Below are 19,218 nucleotides of genomic sequence, written 5' to 3' on the forward strand. Positions count from 1 at the left end.
AGAGCATTGGCACTTGCGCGCGTGGAAAATCATCGGCGCGCGCGGAAGATCGTCGTTCACGCGCTCGCGGAAGATCGTCGTTCACGCGCTCGCGGAAGATCGTCGGTGCACGCGCTCGCGGAAGATCGTCGGTGCGCGTGTGTGCAAGACTTTTGTTGCGCGTGCACAAGACTACTGGCGCGCGTGCGGAAAATCATCGGGGCGCGGGCGGGAGACCATCGCCGCGCGCGCGGAAGACTATCGGCGCACACGCAGGAGACCATCGACACCCGCACGCGGAAGATCATCGGCTATCGCGCTCGTAAGACTGTCGGAGAGCGAGTGCGGAAGACTCGCTTGCGAAGGTAGTGCTAGTAGGTTGGCAGGTCAGCTGGTAGGATAACCAGTGGCAAGGTTGCGCTGGTAGATCGGTAGGTCAGCTGGCAGGATGATCAGGAACTGAGATGTGCCCTTTGGAAGAGCGAGCATCCACCGATGATCCTTCGAAGAGGAGTCTCTATGAATGGCCTCTCTCGCGAACGAGAGAGGTGAACACTTCGTAGAAGAGACTTGCCAAGACCGTGCTCCACCCCTGAAGGAAGAGAAACTCAGCAAGGGGGGAGAGAAGTCTGGGCAAAGGCAGCAACAGCAGTCGGAGACGATGAATTTATTAAGATGTGGGAAGTTCTCCCTCTGAAGGGAGAAACAACCTCACACCTAGGGAGGAAACTTCCCTCGGAAGGGAAGTTGTCCAACCCCTGGAGGCGAACCTACTTTAGCATTCTAAGATGATCTGAAGTGCTGGTCATGTTGTCACGGGGGTACTGTACTTCTAAGAGAAGGGATGACGCGCATGACAACGTCCTCTGAGGGACGGCAGTGACAGCAGATTCCCCACGCATGAACAGAACAGCTCTGCTTCGTTGGCACTCTTAGTTGAACAAAGAAAAACTGCATAGTTAACTGGGAAAAATAAAATTAAATAATTATTGAACAGAAATTCCCTAGGGAGGAACTCCGAAGAGGAACCCCGAGGGAACAACATAAAATAAGTATAGCGCCGACAAAAAAATTAATTATTTAACAAATTCCCCAAGAGGAACTCAGAAGAGGGGAAAGCATAAAATTAAGTTTGTTCCAACACAGAGACTTACCTCGAACTACTTTCTTAGGAGATACCTGGAATCTCCTCTCAACCGACCAGAGTACCCGCGCACGGGAAAGGAGCTTCCCCAATAGTACGCTGTTGTTGTAAAGGTGAACGACCTCGAGAAGAGAGAGACCGTAGTCAATCTTTGAAAGGCCACATTCCCTTCGCTCAGAATCCATGTTTCCCGTAGGAAAAGAGGAAAAGGCGAAGACAATACTTGAATGAAGAGGGTCCAGGCGATGACGATTCCCCTGCGGCGGCCGAGTTAACGGTTATATGCTGACAGGAAGACCGATGGACCAGAGAGGGAGAGGTCGACGAAGTGGAACTGTGCTGGCCTTGCTACTATGCAAGTGTCATTGTCGTATATGTATCCCACACAACACAAACACTGAAAAGGAAACTTACCACCTTTCTATACACATATATATACATAAACATTAAGAATATTTTCATATATATACAAGTATAAGAAAAAGTAAGTTAAAAGACAAAAATTAATGGCAGTCCAGAATAGGCGAGGAGAGAGAGAGAGGAAACAACCGCTCTCGATCCGAGCCAAAAGTAAAGTGACTAAATCACAGGTGTGTGAACGGGAGTGGTAGCAAGCTAACCCCCCCTACCCCCCACTAACTAGCCGTGTGGGTAGTTAACCCTCGCTAAAATTTTAATGGCTCGTCATTTCAGCTCCGCCGAAAGTATAACCCCTAATAAATAGCGTGGTTTGTATTCAAGTTACGGAACAAACCAAATAAATATTGTCTCCCCTGCTCTAGGGTCAGTGTATCAATGTTAAAAGTTCAGGCACTATAGCACTAGACACTGCACCTCCATAGCTGAAACTGGCTGGCTATGAGTGACACATCATTGCTATGTCATCAGTGAGAACCACCACTATACCTGGAGACAACGCTACCTGTGCATCAACTTGTATTATGCCTAGTCACCATCTTTCCTTTCCTAGTGAAAATCAATTGTCCTGCTTCCGTGCATGAGGCTAGAGAGGAGGGAGTGTCTGAGAGACTATACAGTACCTCCCCAAAAATGTTTTTCCAAACACCAAGCAACAACATACAACAACTTACACATGTTTATATAGATGAAAAGGTAAAATTCAAGAAAATAATGTTAACTTTGATATTTTGTTTTAGCACGTGTAGGGTTTTTTTTTTTTACATCATTTGTAACAATACCTAATTATTTTATGGCAAGTTTAATTTTGAAGAGCCAAATAAGAATACTGTATGATACTGCATTTTATTTACTGGGGAAATAAAATAAGTCAATCCTGAGCCCAACTAAGAACAAAATTTCCTTACAGTATCATCTCTTGCATATGATACTTCTTACCCTCTGTTCAATATTTGTGAGATGAGAATCATGTACACCCATAGTTTTCATAGTTTCTGCTAACTGAAAAAGATATTCTACGTTTGCTCCACTTGGTCCTGATGCAGAAGCAATGATTTCAGCTATAGTATCTTCATCAGTTGGACCTGCATAAAATGGATTATTTTCCAAACCTGTAAGTATTTGTACAAGATTAATATAAATTTAATATAATTGTTTTCAAAGGAGAAGAGTGTATAGGAAAACTACATATTGAAAAATTGTCTTTAAAACTTTTTAAAAATCCCATTAATCTAACATACTGTGCACTGTATACTAAGTTTACAGTTTTCATCTGTCAAACATATGAGAGTAGTTTTACAGCATATTCATAATGGATCCCCAGTACTGATTTGTTTCAATAACCTTCCATATTTTTGTTTAAACTGTATCATGAGTAGTAAGATTTGCAAGCCGGGAAAGATGGCAATCACTATATCTGTAATATATAAAAGCAATTATATTATAAAAGAGGTTTTCATAAAGGAAAAATTTATTTTTTGGGGAGGTAATATGTGGTTTCCAAGGACTTTCTGGTAAAAGGCTAGATCAGGGAATCCAATACAACATAAATACCAAAGACATATTGTGTCCCCTACTCTAGGGCCAGTGTATCAATGTGCAAAATATGGATTGAGTGTATATAAAAGAGACCTTCAAGTTCAGGCACTGTTGAGCTTGACACAGCACCTCCAATGCTGATAATGTCTAGCTAGGGGTTGACATCATTACTACGTCATCAAAATTCCCCACTACAGTTAAAGACGTTACCTGCGCATCAACTGTCTCCTCTGAATGACCTCTCCAACCTGACCAGGATTTGTCTGTATGACGGATGATGGAAATCAGATGAGGGACCAATTAGACTAACATGGAAAGGCTTTAAATGTAATACATGGCCTGAGAAATTCTTTACAATGCCAAGGCAACCATGCCTGAAGGTCTCAAAACCATTTCCAGGCCACTCTTCTCCAAACTCATAATTATTGAGGTCCTTCAACCTAGTCGTTAACATTGGGTCAACTAATGAAGCAAACTGAAGAAGGCACAACATCTCCAGTTTCCTGGTGGGAAGGTGGTTAGAAAGAAAGAATCTGAACTTGCTTGGAATTCTGTACTAAGATTTTTTGTTAGGATTAGAGTTGTTTTATTTTCCATTAAAGATATACAGTAGTCACTTGAATATCCTTCCTGGAATTTGTCTTGATTTTGCAAAGTTCAACTAGAAACCTAGCTCCTGCAGAACTTACAAGACTTGATTTGTCCATTTGAAGCATAATTCTTTCGTTTATGTCCAATTCAGCCAGTCATCTAAATTGGCTAAGACCAAAACTCCCTGCAGCTACAGAAATTTGATATCTGATATGCTGGTTTAGTGAACACTTTTGGGGCAATACTGAGGTCAAAAGGCATTGCTTTGCACCTGCATACTCATCTCCCAACCAAAATCCTAGGTAAGGTCTGAAGTGGTGGGAGTAAATGGGACAAGGCAATAGGCATCATTTACATTTATAGTACAGGTCCAAACCCCCTTTGTAGTAATTGGCAGACATGCATGATGGTCAACATTTGCCTGTGTCGCATCTGATATAAACTGATTTCACTTTTGATACGAGACAGGTCGAGGATCACTCTTCTCTCTGGGGAGTCTTTCTTCAGTATACTGAAAAGTGCTGGACAAGTGCCGGACGGAAGGAACATTTCATTGCCTTCCTAGTGCCTTCCTTGGAAAAATTCTCTGTCCGGACCAGGTTCCCCAATGATTCTAACCAAATATCAAGCCACGAAGTAGCCTGCATGGCATACTTCACAACTTTCTCTTGGTTAAGCATCTCCGCAGCTGAAAAGGAGACTTGAAGACCGGAAAGTCCCTCTAGGGAGATTCCATTTGTGAGTTCCTCCAAGGAATGGTGAAAATGATATTTTCATAATAAAATAAATTTTTTAATATACTTACCCGCTGGTTATATAATGGCTAAAGTCCCCGACGCCCACGGCAGAAAATCAAAATCTCTTGCGCAGCATAGCGCATATAAGACAGGTGTACCCCAGCGCCCTCGCGGTACCACAGGTAGAACTATACTCAACCAATTCAGATTTTCTCTGCCGCCATAGCTGGCTAAACTATTGGAAATTCTCTCTTGTTTTCTTATTCTGTTTGGACGTTATTTGGTGATGTATTAACGTTTTGAGTTTTGGCTTTCGCATATTTGTTTTATTTGATCTGTGATCACGTATTTATAACTTAAAAGGTAGGGTTGGAAGGTTTTTTCAACCTATTTTAAACCTCACGAAAGCATAGGGGCGAAATGTAAATATTTCGACCATTGATGACGTCACAGCCTCTTCCGTAGGCTGAAAGTCTGTCTTGCCTTTTACAAAGAATATAAGTGATTATGCTTTTAGAGTTTTAAGTTATAAATTAAATTAAAGGAATTATTTTGAGAAAATTTTATCCTTTTAATATTTTTCTTTAGATAATCTTCGATCTGTTTGCAAAGATTAACTACCGTTCAGTTTATTTTTGTTACGCAGTAATCAGTATCGTTACGATGTTACACATATTGTAGCGATTTCATGAATAGTACTTTCTTCTTACTTCACAAGTCTTTAATTGTACTTTATCAAAGGAACATTTTATTTTGCTATTAATTGATCCTTTCAGTATTTTTCCTTAGTCAGAGATTAAAGGAAGTTACAGTTCAGTTTATTTTATACGATGCAGTATTCTTTACATTCGTTGTAGCGCATGATTCTATGTATCGTTGTTGCTTTGGTGGTTTTCGGAATACTAAATTGTTCGTATATTATTTGTAGATGTTCCAATAATGCGAGTGATGATTCATCTTTTATTGGAACCCCTTAATTTAAGGGTTTATTTTAATTTATAATTATTATATCTATTAAGGTAATATTTGATATTTAATATTTTGTTACATTTATATGGGATTCGGTACTTTTGCCTCCAAGGAATTGTGAAAAGAAAGAATCTTGTAATATCTCATCTGTTGGACACCAGGAGGTGGGAGGAATTTTGAGGACGAGCCCGAACGAAGTGAACCAGAGGCGTACGAGAGCTGGGCAGCCACCTTACACCCGGCACTCTTCAAACCCTGAGACTAGGGCAAAGCTGCATTGGTCTTTGGGGGCTTCTGAATGCCATAGACATGGTCCAAGAGCCATCGCCAGGTCAGCTAACCCGTTGAAGGACCTCAAGTAGACCAAAATCTGACAAAAGGCATGTTCTGACTCCCTCTGTTTGACTTCTGACGAAGGACTAGCAGCTTATTTGTTGTCTTTCACCCACAAGACATCTCAGGGTAGGTCGTGGTCGATTTTGAAGTGACTATATGAAGATGGTTTGACCCCCTCTGTGAGTTTCAACTCCTCAAAGAGAATTTTGGCAGAGTTTTTGAGTCCTCAGACTCCCTCCTTGGAGGGCAGAAGGTTTCGATGGAGCAACCTACTGTTGGTCACCCATAGGGGGAAGGATGGAAACCTCCTCGGGTTTCGAGGCAACCCTGCTAACTCGCAGGACCTCCTTGATGGGGGAAGGCCGGAAAGAGTCAGGCAAAGCCTCTTCCCTGTGAGAAAAATCCAACTGAGGTGACAAGTGCAGAGTAGGAGGGTGAGGAGAAGTGGACTCAGTCACACTTGAGCTCCCCTTAGACAATCTAACAGGGGTCAACTTGACCCTAGAAGAAGATACCTCGTCGGGGACTCCTCTTCTGCTTCAAGGGAGACGAAGAAACTGAGGTTTCTAGACGGGCGTGCAGATGGTATACCTGCCGTAATGGCTTGAGTAACTGCCCTGTCCAAGGTTCCAAATCACGGCTGCTGACCAATGGAAGCACTGTTGGAGAGTTCCCCTGAAAGGAACGACAAAATAGGAGCCCGCAAGGGAGTCTTAACTGCTGATGAGGAGGCTTTAGAAGAAGGCCCGGTGCTGTGACCTCCTTACGAGGAATAGGAACATTAAGAATCTTAAATTACCGAAGCTTGCCTTTCTCCACCGTCCCCCCGGCGTGCGCGATGTTCTGCGTTTGCGGAGAGGGAAGTAAGGCAATGCCGAACGATGAAAAGACCTGCCCTTCTGCGGAGATGATCTGGAAGGCTTCTTACATCGTGAACTATGTTGTCCAGAAGAGCGTTGGGGATCCGACGAACGATGGTGCCAAATAGGGGCTGATTCTTGAGGTTGTTGCGCTGTGGTAGCGTGTTCGCGCGCACCTGTTTGACGAAGTGATGGTAATTGCCGTTCATCTGAAAATCGCAAGGCGAAAGATTAACTGGCGAATGGCAAGAAGCACGTGGTTGTTGGCGTTTGCTTTCCTCTAAGGGAGAGCGAAGACTTGTTAGCGACCGACGGGAAGGTTGGGGAAGAACCAGCTGCTGGTGCTTGACGAGTTGGTGATCGATGAGTCATCGATCGGCGAGTCGGAGATCGGCGAGCTGGAGAATGGCACAATGGAGATCGGCGAATTGTAGATTGATGTATCGGAGATTGGCGAGTTGATGATCGGCGTGTTGACAATCGGCAAACCAAAGATTGATCAGCAGGAGATCGGCGAGTTGCCAATCGAAGACCTCGAGAAAAGATGTGGTCCTTGGAAGGACGCATATCTGCAGGACAAGATCGTGAACGAATCCTCGACAGCGAACGATGCGCAGTTGCCGAAACAGAAGGACAGTCACGAACCGAGATTCACTGACGAGCAGGAGACGAGGCGAGGTCTGTTGAACGCAACAAGGCTGGAGAAAAACGAGCCCACGGTGAGTCCAAGACGGGCGAAGGTCAGGAACCAAGAGAACCAGAAGGCAGAGGATCCTCCAAAGAGGAACACTGCAAAGAGAACGCCGAAGCGTCCAAGAGACGTCTCTTCTCCGAAGGCAAAGGAGCAAGTCTCAAGGCGAAGAGGAAGGTGAGCTCGACAAGGGCAACGACTACGATGACAAGCCCACGGAGGGACAGGTTGCTCAGCAGGCTAACCATCAGCAGACCTCCGAAGACGAGTCTCTATGAGTGGTCTTCTCTTGAACAAGAGAGGTGATCACTCGCAGGAGAGAAATGTCTAGGGCTTTGTTCTGTCCACGAAGAATGGTCAGGGAGGGGAGCAGCAGTCTTCAACAACGGCGGAAGGCGCAGAGGAAGAGGCAGGAACAGAGTCAGCTGGTGGGGCACCCAACGACTCCTCGGACACCACATTTTCCAAAAGGGCCAAAGGATCAATCTCAAGAGGCAGATGAGCTCGGCAACTCTGCCCCTTACTGAATAAGACCCAGCAACAACACCTTGGAAAGCGGACCGGGCAAACCCAGAAACGGCTAAACCTGTAAAAAAGGGAAAATGAGACAAAGACTCACTCGAGGGGGGAGATGCGGGACTGCTTCGCTAGGTTTTCCAGGAGTTCAACGGCCTGCGCTACTACTCGACGGTTTCCCGGAGGAAACCGCTTGAGATGAAGCTTCGGATAAAGGTCGGGGGCGGAAAAAGCAGCTTTGGGTTTCTTCTGCTTCGAAGTGATCTTCGAAGGCAAAGAATCCCTTTTATACTTCTTCTTTTCCCGTTGCCCAAACCTTTCCCACTGGGTGGGAGGCAGACTACGCCCAACATTCATTACATTCATCTTCCATATCACACCGCTGCCTCCTACAAGCCGGACACTAACGGTGAGGATCGGTATCCTCAGTGGACATGAATATTCCGCAGCACTCAGGTCCAAGACAGGTACGCATGGCCGACAGGAAGGGCAAACACACACACACACTGAAAAGAAAAAGCAAAACAGATTAATAATGGCAGTCCAAAAAGGTGAGGAGGAAGAGGGGTAACAATAATTCTGTATCCGAGCCAAAAGCCTAGTGAAGTACAGTCCATGTGTGTGAGTGAGAGGGGTAGCTACTAACCTTCCATTTACGAAACAAATAGCAGTTTTGCACAAAGAAGGATTTTTGAAAACCTAACTCTACATAAAAAAATTAGATAAATTAACCTTAATGACTACAGTTTTGGCAAAGAAATCTATTCTCTGATGCAATAGTAACTTCATTTTCCAAAGAGGGAATTTGGAATATTTGTGGTAAACCTTTTGTTCTAAAATCTTTCTTAGCCCTGAAAGCATTTAAAAGTAATAAGATCATTTTAGGTTCTCCAAAACCTATCTAATAAGAAAGAGCTTGTAGATCTCTGATGCATTTTGCAATGCTAATTCTCATATAAAAAGTTTTAGTTGTGAGATCTTGAAAAAAAAGTTTTCTTAAAGGTTCAAATATAATATTACATTTAGATTTTAAAAAGTTCCTTTGACTGCTGGAGGCTTTTCAATTATAATATAGGACCTAAAGACATCCATAGTAATACCAGTAACATGAATCCAATCCAATCTCGCTGTTTTGGATTGTTACTTCGCAATGATGTCTTCACCAGCCTCATCTGCCTCTGGAAAGTTAAGTACTATCTTTAATTTGTATAAATGTAAGCTCTTGCCATTTTTTTCCTCGAAATAAGTTCGTAATTAACGTAACAAGAGCTGTTACCCAGCCGGATGGCGTCTTGGACGCGGTCGTTCTTTGCATGTACATTTAGTTAGCCAGAACGACATTCCCGGCATATTTTGCTTTAATAACTTTAGCTATTTAGCATTTAGCTAGGAATTCTTACATTATGCCCTTGTTTTCGCGGATTTGGCAATTTTATTACCGAGCCCCACAAGTGCTAGGCTTCCTAGCCTAGGCACCCATACACTTCATGCATGATATAACCTTCCTGGTAAAGTATTATTGAAGCTCAGGCAATATTTTATACAATTAAGATATTACTGTATTAATTTTCCCCTTCCAAGATAGTATACGAGAGTTTCGGTGACCGATTCTCACTGCGCCTAGGCTACTAGCCTAGGGGCTTTAGTATACTTTCATACATATCGCCAATTGCCCTTGTATCGTCTTTTAAGTGGAGACTGACACCTCCTATACCTTTAAAGTCGATATCAATCTCCTTGAGAGATTTAAGAGCAATTCCTTTTCCCTCTGACTAGCCTAGGCTAACCCTAGTCAGCTTTGCCGTGAATTTTATTCTGGCAAATCTAGACTAGGGTCCATTCCCTTCTCTCAACCACTGAGTCGGTTTTGAGTTTAGGACAGGACATCAGAGTACTTGTCTGTAATCGGTAGCCGCCTGGCTTGGCGAACTGACTTCTTAAGTCAGGTTAGGCTACCAATGCACGAGGCTAGACCTCCTTAGGCCATCTCCTGGGGGCGTTATATGATAATGCCTTCTCCCCGTGGCCTAGCAGATAGTCCTATGCCAACAGATCCTAAGCTGAAGAATTGAATTCTTCCCTTGCTTAGGGTCTCCGACACTAGATTCTGTTCCTCCATTGAGACAAGCGGCCTGGGTGCCGCCTTCTCACTCAATCAGACTAACCAAATCTAGGGAATTGAATTCCCTGGCCCCTAAGGTTGTCTTTGCTCTGGATCAGAATCTTTTAGGTTAGGTAGGACCTACCAGGTATTACCTCACCTGCAGGACCCTTGCCCCTCCCCTGCTGTCCTTTAGTGTTGGCCTAGCCTTCACACATCCTGGCCATCATTCTACGATCGACCCTAAGGGTAGATTGCGGGATTGGCTCGGGCTCTGTCGGCCGTCGACTGAGTTGGAAGCCGGCAGGGATCTCCTTATCTTTTAGAGTGTTCTTCAGCCGGCAGGGATCTCCCTATCTTTTAGAGTGTTCTTCAGTCCTCCCTTGGACTGCCTTCCATGGACCCACTACTGATATTGAGGGGCTATGGTTGGATGGAAGCCCAAATATAATTCCCCCTTCCATATGAACCCTCATTCCGGATGGAGGTATGCAAGGCTGAGCCCTTGCTTCCCCTCCTATCCATGCTGTCTTACCATCCACCCTGGGCCAGCCGCTGGCACCTAGAGCGCCGGCGGCCTCTCGGACGACGGTCCGCCGTCAGGTTGCTCTGCCGCCGTTTGCCATGGATTACCGTTGATCGGTGACCCAACGGCAGCTGGCACATACCGGCCGGCTGCCGGAAACTATACTAACTGCCGACAGCCGGTCGACCAATTGTCTGAAGACATATCCTTTCGACGGCAGCCGGCGGGTCCGCCTTTATAGAGGGACCCCCGGCTGCCGGTGGTCCGCCGCCCTTTACCTAAGAAGGCAGTATACCTTCAATAGCCATGGGTAATGCCGGCGTATGCCGGCAGGCACTATAGTACTGGCTGCGGAGTGGTCGTAGTCACTGCGATATTGATTATTCCGCATGACACATACCGCTGTGCGGTCCGTGCTGTAGCCCATACATTTCTTCCAACCTACAAGGTGCTTCATGGGCAGCCTATTGTGAGACCACCTCACCAAGAGAGCGATTCTCACTGGCTTAGATAAAAATCGATGATCATTTTATTCAATCCCAATATTGAACCTTAGAAGATGGTGTTAAAATTACACTTTATATCCAAAGGATATTATCTTCTCCTTTAATTCGACTAGAATTTAGTGCTCAATATTGAAGGAGGTCATAGCAATGGGCTGGACAGGAAACACATGTGGGTGTCTTTCCTCTTTCCCTCCTAGCTTACCTATCCTAAGCTAAACAATATATACAACATTGTATGATGAAATTCTGAGATATTTCACCGAATACTCATCTGCTTTTCTTTCTTTACAGGAGGAGCATCCCGAGTGCGGGAACCATTTCTGCAAGGTCCGCAGTAAGAGCCTCTGCGGCCATGATATGTGCAGGACCCACGCGCGCTGCGCAACTATGAAGGGATCTCTGAAGTATTGGGACCCCCAGGTATGTGACGTTTGTTCAAAACTGGTTACCGAGGCTTTTGATGATCAAAAGTCTACTGAGTCAAGGGATGCAGCAAGAGAGATGCTGCGAAAATGGGTCAGGGGCTTCCAGAAGAACACCACTGGCCCATACCTTCCTAATGAAAGGATGAGGGCCTGTTTGTTCCCTAGGGCATCTTCGGATGCAGTTATCCCCCAAGCTCAGCCTGAGATTCCCCTCGTACAGATTCCGGTAGAATCTGATGTTTCTGATGCCTTGAAGGACATCCAACTGGAGCACGACATGTCGGTAGTTTCCGAGGAGATGGAACGGAGTTTTCTAGTTGAAGAGCAGGATCAGGAGACCTTTACCTCCTGAAGGCGTCGAAGAGAAAGCCGAAATTATTTCGGTTTCATCGGCTACGGTGGCTGAGCCTGTCCCGTCGACGACTTCTGCCCCCCAACTAGACACGATTAGTCATACGCTTCATTCTCTTCTGTCCATGTTCCAGGATATGAAGAAGCAATCGTCCGAGAAGGAGGCTTCACTGCGGACGGAGATGCACCAACTCGTGTCTACACGTTTAGCCCCCAAGAAGCCAAACGTCAAGGATCTTCCCGCCTTTTCTGACATTAATCCTTGGAGGAGGTATGCTGAGCACATGCCCATGTCAGGGGGGAAGATCTTCCTCTCCGACAAACTGGGCACTGTCCCAGTTGACGACGTTGAGTTTTGGCCCAGCAAGGGGGCCTACCCGGATTGTTACGTCTGCCTAAGGACGAAACCCCCCTCCAAAGAAGAACAGAGCCGAAAGAGGTCATCATACTAGACCTCCCCAAGCCCCAGGCCTTGTTCACAAAAACCTTGAAGGAGAGGGCCTTCACTAGCTCTAAGGTGCTGGTTCTCAGCAAGAAGCTCCCGTCCTTCATTGCTGCTTCTTCCCGTGCCTTCCCCTTTATGGAAAAAGGGTTCAAGGCAGTCGAGGCAGGGAAACCTTGCCCTACACTCGAAGAGTGTAAGCCATTCTCCCTTGCCCTACCATCAGATGATGCAGACTGGAAGGATATCTATAACACCTTCTCAGTTGGGAAGCTGGAGGCCGACATTTCCAGACGTCAGTTTGGAGAGGACCTCCCAAAGTTGTCAGACTTCCACCTGCGCATGAAGCAGGAAACAAAGGAGAGACTTGCCGCCTCTGTGTCCTTAGAAACCGGATTAGAGACGATGGCAAGCGTCCCCGACACCCCAGATATGTATATGGTCTTTGCCAAAGAACATTTGGCAACGGTCACCAAAGACCTATATAACTTCATCAAAGCCAGACAGGCTGGCAGGGAGTTCGTGTTCGCCTCGGCTGCAGTGAGACACAAACCAAGGAAGCTGATAGCCTCCAACATCTAGGGAAAAGACCTCTTCCCGAGTGAAGTGGTCAAAGAGGTCGTTGATCGAGCCGCAACGGAGAACAGGAATCTCCTCCATAAATGGGGCTTGTCCTCAAAGAGGAAGTCTTCCGCTGAATAGGGTCCCAAACCAAAACGGAAGACCAAACGACCCAGAGTGCCCTCTCGCCCTCCACGACAACAACAGCTTCCTGTGGCCACGGTGCCCCAGATGGTGGCACAACCACCTACTATATTCCAGCTGGTGCCCCAACAGGTGGCGACTCGGTCGCCTGTCTTCACCCCAGCCTTTGAAAGGCAATCGACGACCTTTTGGCCGAAGTCTCGAGGTTCCTTTCGAGGTTCCTCTAGACGCCCCTCCAGAGGTAGGGGCAACAAAGGTGGACATAGCCAAGGAGGCAAGTCCTCCAACCAGCACTCCAAGTGAGATGCTACCAGTAGGAGGGAGACTTCTCCTCTTCCGGGATCGCTGGACCTTCGATCCTTGGGCCCACAGCCTAATCAAGAACAGACTGGGGTGGAGTTGGAATGCAGCTCCACCAAACTTCCCTCAGTTCTTCCAACACTCAACCCCCCATATTGGAAGAATATGTTCAGGGACTCCTAGACAAGAGAGTTGTAAGGAGGGCAAAGTCCATCAAATTCCAAGGAAGGCTGTTCTGTGTTCCGAAAAAAGACTCGGAAAAGCTCAGAGTCATTCTGGACTTATCACCACTCAACAAGTTCATAGTGAACAACAAGTTCAGAATGCTGACTCTTCAACACATAAGTACCCTACTGCCCAAACAGGCATACACAGTCTCCATAGACATGGCGGACGCATACTGGCATGTTCTGATCAACCGCCAAGTTTACCCCTACCTAGGATTCAAACTGCAAAAAAGGCAGTATGTCTTCAAAGCCATGCCCTTCGGACTAAACATAGCCCCAAGGGTATTCACAAAGCTTGCAAACGAAGTCATTCGTCAACTACGCCTAAAGGGAGTTCAGGTGATTGCCTACCTGGACGACTGGCTGGTATGGGCAGCATCCGAAGAAGAATGCATGCAAGCCTCCAAGGAAGTGATCCAGCTCCTGGAACACCTAGGATTCAAGATCAACTTGGAAAAGTCTTGACTATCTCCAGCTCAGAAGTTCCAATGGCTGGGTGTCCACTGGAACTTACAGTCACACTGCTTCTCCATTCCATCAAAGAAGAGGAGAGAGATAGCGGGATCTGTCAAGAGACTTCTTCAATCCGACAGGATATCAAGAAGGCAACAAGAGAGTGTTGGGGTCCCTCCAGTTCGCCTCAGTGACACACCCACTAATGAGAGCTCAATTAAAAGATGCATCAGGAGTTTGGAGAAAATATGCATCAAACGCTCGAAGAGATCTGAAAAGACCGATACCAACTCGTCTGCGATCCCTCCTCAAGCCATGGTCGGAGGCCAAGTACCTGAAGAAGAAGGTACCCTTACAACCGCCTCCACCTTCAGTCATCGTTCACACGGATGCCTCGAAGGAAGGGTGGGGAGGCCACTCTCACCATCGGAAAGTCCAAGGAACATGGTCCTCCCTCTTCAAGACCTTCCACATCAACATTCTGGAAGGCATGGCAGTTTTTCTCTCACTGAAAAAACTGAAACTTCGCTGCTCAATCCACATCCGACTGGTACTAGACAGCGAGGTTGTAATGAGATGCCTGAATTGACAGGGCTCGAGATCGCCTCAAATCAACCAAGTGATATTGGCCATCTTCCGCTTGGCGGAGAAGAAGAGATGGCACTTATCAGCAGTCCACCTTCAAGGGTTCCCCAATGTGACGGCGGACGCTCTATCCAGGCTCAACCCGATGGAGTCAGAATGGTCCCTAGACGCAAGATCATTCTCCTTCATCTTACGCAAAGTGACAGGACTGCAGATAAACCTCTTCGCAACGAGCGACAACAAGAAGCTACCCCGGTATGTAGCCCCGTAAGAAGATCCTCTAGCGGGAGCAACGGATGCGATGTCCCTAGACTGGAACAGATGGTCCAAGATCTACCTGTTCCCTCCAACCAACCTTCTGCTGAAAGTCCTCAACAAACTGAGATCCTTCCAAGGAACAGCAGCAATAGTGGCTCACAAGTGGCCCAAAAGCGTCTGGTTCCCCCTGATAACGGAACTATGACTGAAACTGATTCCGTTGCCGGATCCAGTTCTGACTCAGCAAGTGCAGAAGTCGACTGTCTCAGCTTCATCACAGAAAACCCGGAACCTTCACCTCATGATTTTCTCTCCTTAGCAGTCAAGAAAAGGTTCGGGATTTCAAGAGACAGTATTAACTTTTTAGAAGAATACAAGTCGAAATCAACGAGAAGACAATACGAGTCTTCCTGGAAGAAATGGGTTGCCTTTGTCAAGGCAAAAAAACCAAAGGAGATTTCAACGGAATTCTGTTTGTCCTTCTTCATCCATCTCCATGAACAAGGTTAGCAGCCAACACGATTGCTACGTGTAAATCTGCCCTGACCAGACCCTTGCTGTACGCCTTCCAGGTGGACTTCTCCAATGAGATCTTCAACAAGATTCCGAAAGCCTGCGCTAGTCCGAGGCCCATTTCATGGTCCTTGGATAAGGTTCTTCACTTAGCATCAACCTTGAACAACGAAGATTGCTCTCTGAAAGACTTGACTCAAAAGGTGATATTCTTATTTGCACTAGCCTCAGGAGCCAGAGTTAGCGAAATAGTGGCCCTTTCGAGGGATAATGGCCACATTCAGTTCATAGACTGCGGAGAACTGAACCTTTTTTCAGACCCAGCGTTTCTCGCCAAGAACGAGCTGCCCACTAAAAGGTGGGGTCCCTGGAGAATCTGCCCTCTGAAGGAAGAAGCATCTCAATGTCCACTAGAATGCCTAAAGGTCTATCTTTGTAGAACTTCAGACTTTAGGGGAGGTCAGCTTTTCAGGGAAGAAACATCAGGTTCAACATTGACCTTGAAACAACTAAGGGCAAAGATCACCTATTTTATTCGCAGAGCAGATCCCGACAGTACACCCGCAGGTCATGATCCGAGAAAGGTTGCTTCATCTCTGAACTTCTTCCAAAACATGTGTTTTGAGAGTCTTCGCGCCTACACTGGATGGAAGTCATCCAGGGTCTTCTTTAAACATTACGCGAAACAAGTGCAAGAGATAAAACACTATGTGGTGGCAGCAGGTAGTGTGCTAAAACCTGCCGCTTGATTTCTGCAAAGAACAGGGCACTAATTGGGACTTTTAGTGAAGGGTGTGCATGATGAACTCCTACGGTGTATCATGTTTAGTGATGTGTCTAGTACATGACACTATAGACTGTTCTAAATACACGGGTGACTAAAGCATAAAAGACTGACATATGAGCCATGTGTATTCATATGCAAGTGTTCCTTTTGTAACAACAGAGACAATAGTGAAATATTACTATGTTTGCCATAGAGTGGCTTGTGTTTCCCTTTCAGATGAAACTTTAAAATTTTTTCTGTTATTACTAATTATTATGCTTTCACACAATATTTTCAAAAAAAACTTTCATTTGATTGTATGTTACAACCCATGATTTCTATTTACTGTTTGTTAATAAACACAGTTAGGAATTATTGCGTCTCATTTCGCCCTAAAACTTCTAAAATTCAAATAAAGGGTGTCAGAGCTACTTTTTATCCTCTTAATTTTGGAAAATATTCAGAATAATCCTGTTTCTAAGCAAACAATCATCAAATTTATATGTTATGCTTTTAAGTTCAGTCCTTGGTAATGACTGACATTACCAACCTGTTTAATTTACTGACTTTACTTTTCCTACATGAATGTTAACCTGTGTAACTTGTCTACAATGAACAAGCAGATTGAGGGAGGCGTCAGTAACCTATACATATTTGTTTCTTTCAGAATACAAACTATGTTTTACATATATGATGACATTAATATACAACTTGTTTCCTAGATTGTTCCTTGAACTCACAATCCTCAGGTTTTTTTCCTAGTCTTCCATGACTCATCCCTGTAGGGGGCAGGAAGCGCTGACATAGTCCATGATCAGTTGAAGGGTGTATGACGGTAACACCAAGTGTCTCTAGGTCTAGACGACCAAGGAAAATTTATCTCGAGGTGATTGGCACTATTGAAAATCCACAGATACATTAATGCTCTGGTAAACTTCCATCAGGATGACATGGCCTGAGCACATAAAACAGATTTTGAGCGAAGCAAAAAATGACAAATTCGTAGGTAATTTGTATTTTTCCTAACTATACAAACCTTAGCTATTTAATATGGGTAATTACTTTCGGCGTAGCTGAATTGACGAGCCATTAGAATTTGAACGAGGGTTTACTACTCCACCGCTAGTTAGCGGGGGGTAGGGAGAGTAGCTTGCTAAACCCGCCCCCCCCCTCACACACACCTGTGCTGAGCTCACTTTGCTTAGAGGTAGGACTTCACGGGGGATAGGGCTGGTGGGCAAGTTTGATTAAATAGCTAAGGTTTGTATAGTTAGGAAAAATACAAATTACCTACGAATTTGTCATTTGTTAAACTGAAATACAAACCACGCTATTTAATAGGGGTGACTCACCCCTTAGGAAGGGTGGTAAGTCCCGGCCAGTACTGGATTTTGGCTTTGCACGGGGACTCGGTATCTGAGTGTGACAGCACTCGACAATAAGGAGTCCCTGCACCTCGCTAGCCCCTTGTTGCACAAGGGCTGCGGCCTACGTAAGCTGTGTGCGAAGGTTTGAAGAGTGACTCGTCCTAGGAAGTTGACCTGTAGTCCTTTAGATGGAAACTTTAGGCTAGGACTCTCCCAATACCACCTCGTCAGGGTATGGGGACGTGACAGTATTAGCTTAATACTATGAACACAAGGAGACATGCTTTACCTGCAGTGGTTCGAGGTCAGCTGTGCAGAGAACCCATGATGCTGCTTTCCCCAAGAGAGGGGAGGATGAAGAAAAGAATAAGGGCCAGACAAACCTTTTCATTCATGCAGACTAAAACCGGGTAACAATGCCCTCAACCTTCTGCTACTTGTCCATTGAGGAGCCTGAGGTTTAAATCAGCTGTTGTGCAGCCTCCACAGGGCCGATAGAGAACGTATCAAGCCTCCTGTGGGTCACGTCTTGCAGGTAATGGGCTGTGAAGGTCATCTGATGCATCCACACCCCTGCTTGTAGAACCTGCATCACTGAAAAGTTCTTTTTGAAGGCCAGGGACGTAGCTACGCCCCTGACATCATGTGCTCTAGGGCAATGTGATGGAGGAGGGTCAGGATTCAGGGACAGATGGATTACCCTACGAATCCATGCTGAGATAGTATTCTTGGTAACCCTCCTCTTTGTTCTCTCAGTGCTCACAAACAATGCCTGCACTTGGGGACGAACAGCAGCCGTTCTTTTGAAATATATCCTCAGACTCCTTACTGGGCACAGTAGGAGATGGTCTGTGTCATCTGTTACAGAACGAAGACTCGAGATCTGGAAAGAGTCGAACCGAGGGTCCGGCACCCCCGGATTCTGAGTCTTAGCAACAAACTCAGGGACGAATCTGAACATTACCTCCCCCCACCCCCTTGAATGAGCGATGTCATACGAGAGACCATGAAGTTCACTGACTCGCTTGGCCGAGGCCAAAGCTAGTAGGAACACCGTCTTCCAAGTCAGGTGGCGATCTGAAGCCTGGCGTAATCGTTCGTAGGCAGGTCTCTTAAGAGACCTGAGAACTCGAACCAAGTTCCATGGAGGAGGTCTCACTTCCGACTGAGGGCAGGTAAGTTCATAACTTCGTATGAGTAGGGAAAGTTCCAGCGAATAAGAAATGTTCACTCCTTTGAGCCTAATGGCTACACTTAAGGCCGAGCGATAGCCTTTCACTGCTAAGACTGAAAGGCGCATTTCTTCTTGCAAATACCCGAAGAACTCTGCTATTGCTGGAATAGTGGTATCGAGTGGAGAGATACCCCTTCCACGACACCAAACACAGAAAACTCGCCACTTTGTCTGGTAGACCCCTGCGGATGACCTTCGCAGGTGTCCAGACATCCTGTTCGCAACCTGTTGCGAAAATCCTCTCTCCGCGAGGAGATGCTGGATAGTCTCAAGGCGTGAAGTCGAAGCGAAGCTACAACTTTGTGAAAGATGTTGGCGTGTGGTTGTTTGAGTAGATCGTGTCGTGGAGGGAGTTCTCTCGGAAGTTCCGTTAGCAGTTGCAGAAGGTCTGGAAACCATTCCGCGTGATGCCATAGCGGAGCTAAAAGGGTCATTGAGAGATTGACCGATATTCTGGTCTTGTTGAGTACCCTCCTCATCAGACAGAACGTTGTTGGAAGGCATCTTGCCAGAGTGCCTTGGGATCCGGGACCGAGAAGCAGTACAGCGGGAGCTTGAAGTTCAGCGCTGTAGCGAACAGATTTACAGTCGGGGAACCCCATAAAGTCAGGACTTTGTTGGCTACTAGATGATCCAAAGACCACTCGGTACTCACTATCTGAGACGCTCTGCTCAGACTG

The 19,218-nt window shown here is 45.9% G+C and overlaps 2 protein-coding genes across 8 annotated transcripts in view; both read right to left on the reverse strand.

Annotated features, from left to right (window-relative positions):
* The window catches only part of LOC137656083 (uncharacterized), a 534,405-nt gene that overhangs the window by 119,585 nt on the left and 395,602 nt on the right, over nt 1–19,218 (reverse strand). The window lies entirely within an intron of this gene.
* Nucleotides 1,810–19,218, reverse strand: part of LOC137656099 (putative glutathione-specific gamma-glutamylcyclotransferase 2) — a 123,833-nt gene continuing 106,424 nt past the window's right edge. For all 6 annotated transcript variants that reach the window (XM_068390305.1, XM_068390277.1, XM_068390295.1 and 3 more), the window contains exon 5: nt 1,810–2,652. In XM_068390305.1, the coding sequence (XP_068246406.1) occupies nt 2,453–2,652 (200 nt within the window). In that variant the 3' untranslated portion in view covers nt 1,810–2,452. The remainder of the gene's footprint in view (nt 2,653–19,218) is intronic.

Source organism: Palaemon carinicauda, chromosome 1, assembly GCF_036898095.1.
Source record: "Palaemon carinicauda isolate YSFRI2023 chromosome 1, ASM3689809v2, whole genome shotgun sequence".
NCBI classification, from domain to species: domain Eukaryota; kingdom Metazoa; phylum Arthropoda; class Malacostraca; order Decapoda; family Palaemonidae; genus Palaemon; species Palaemon carinicauda.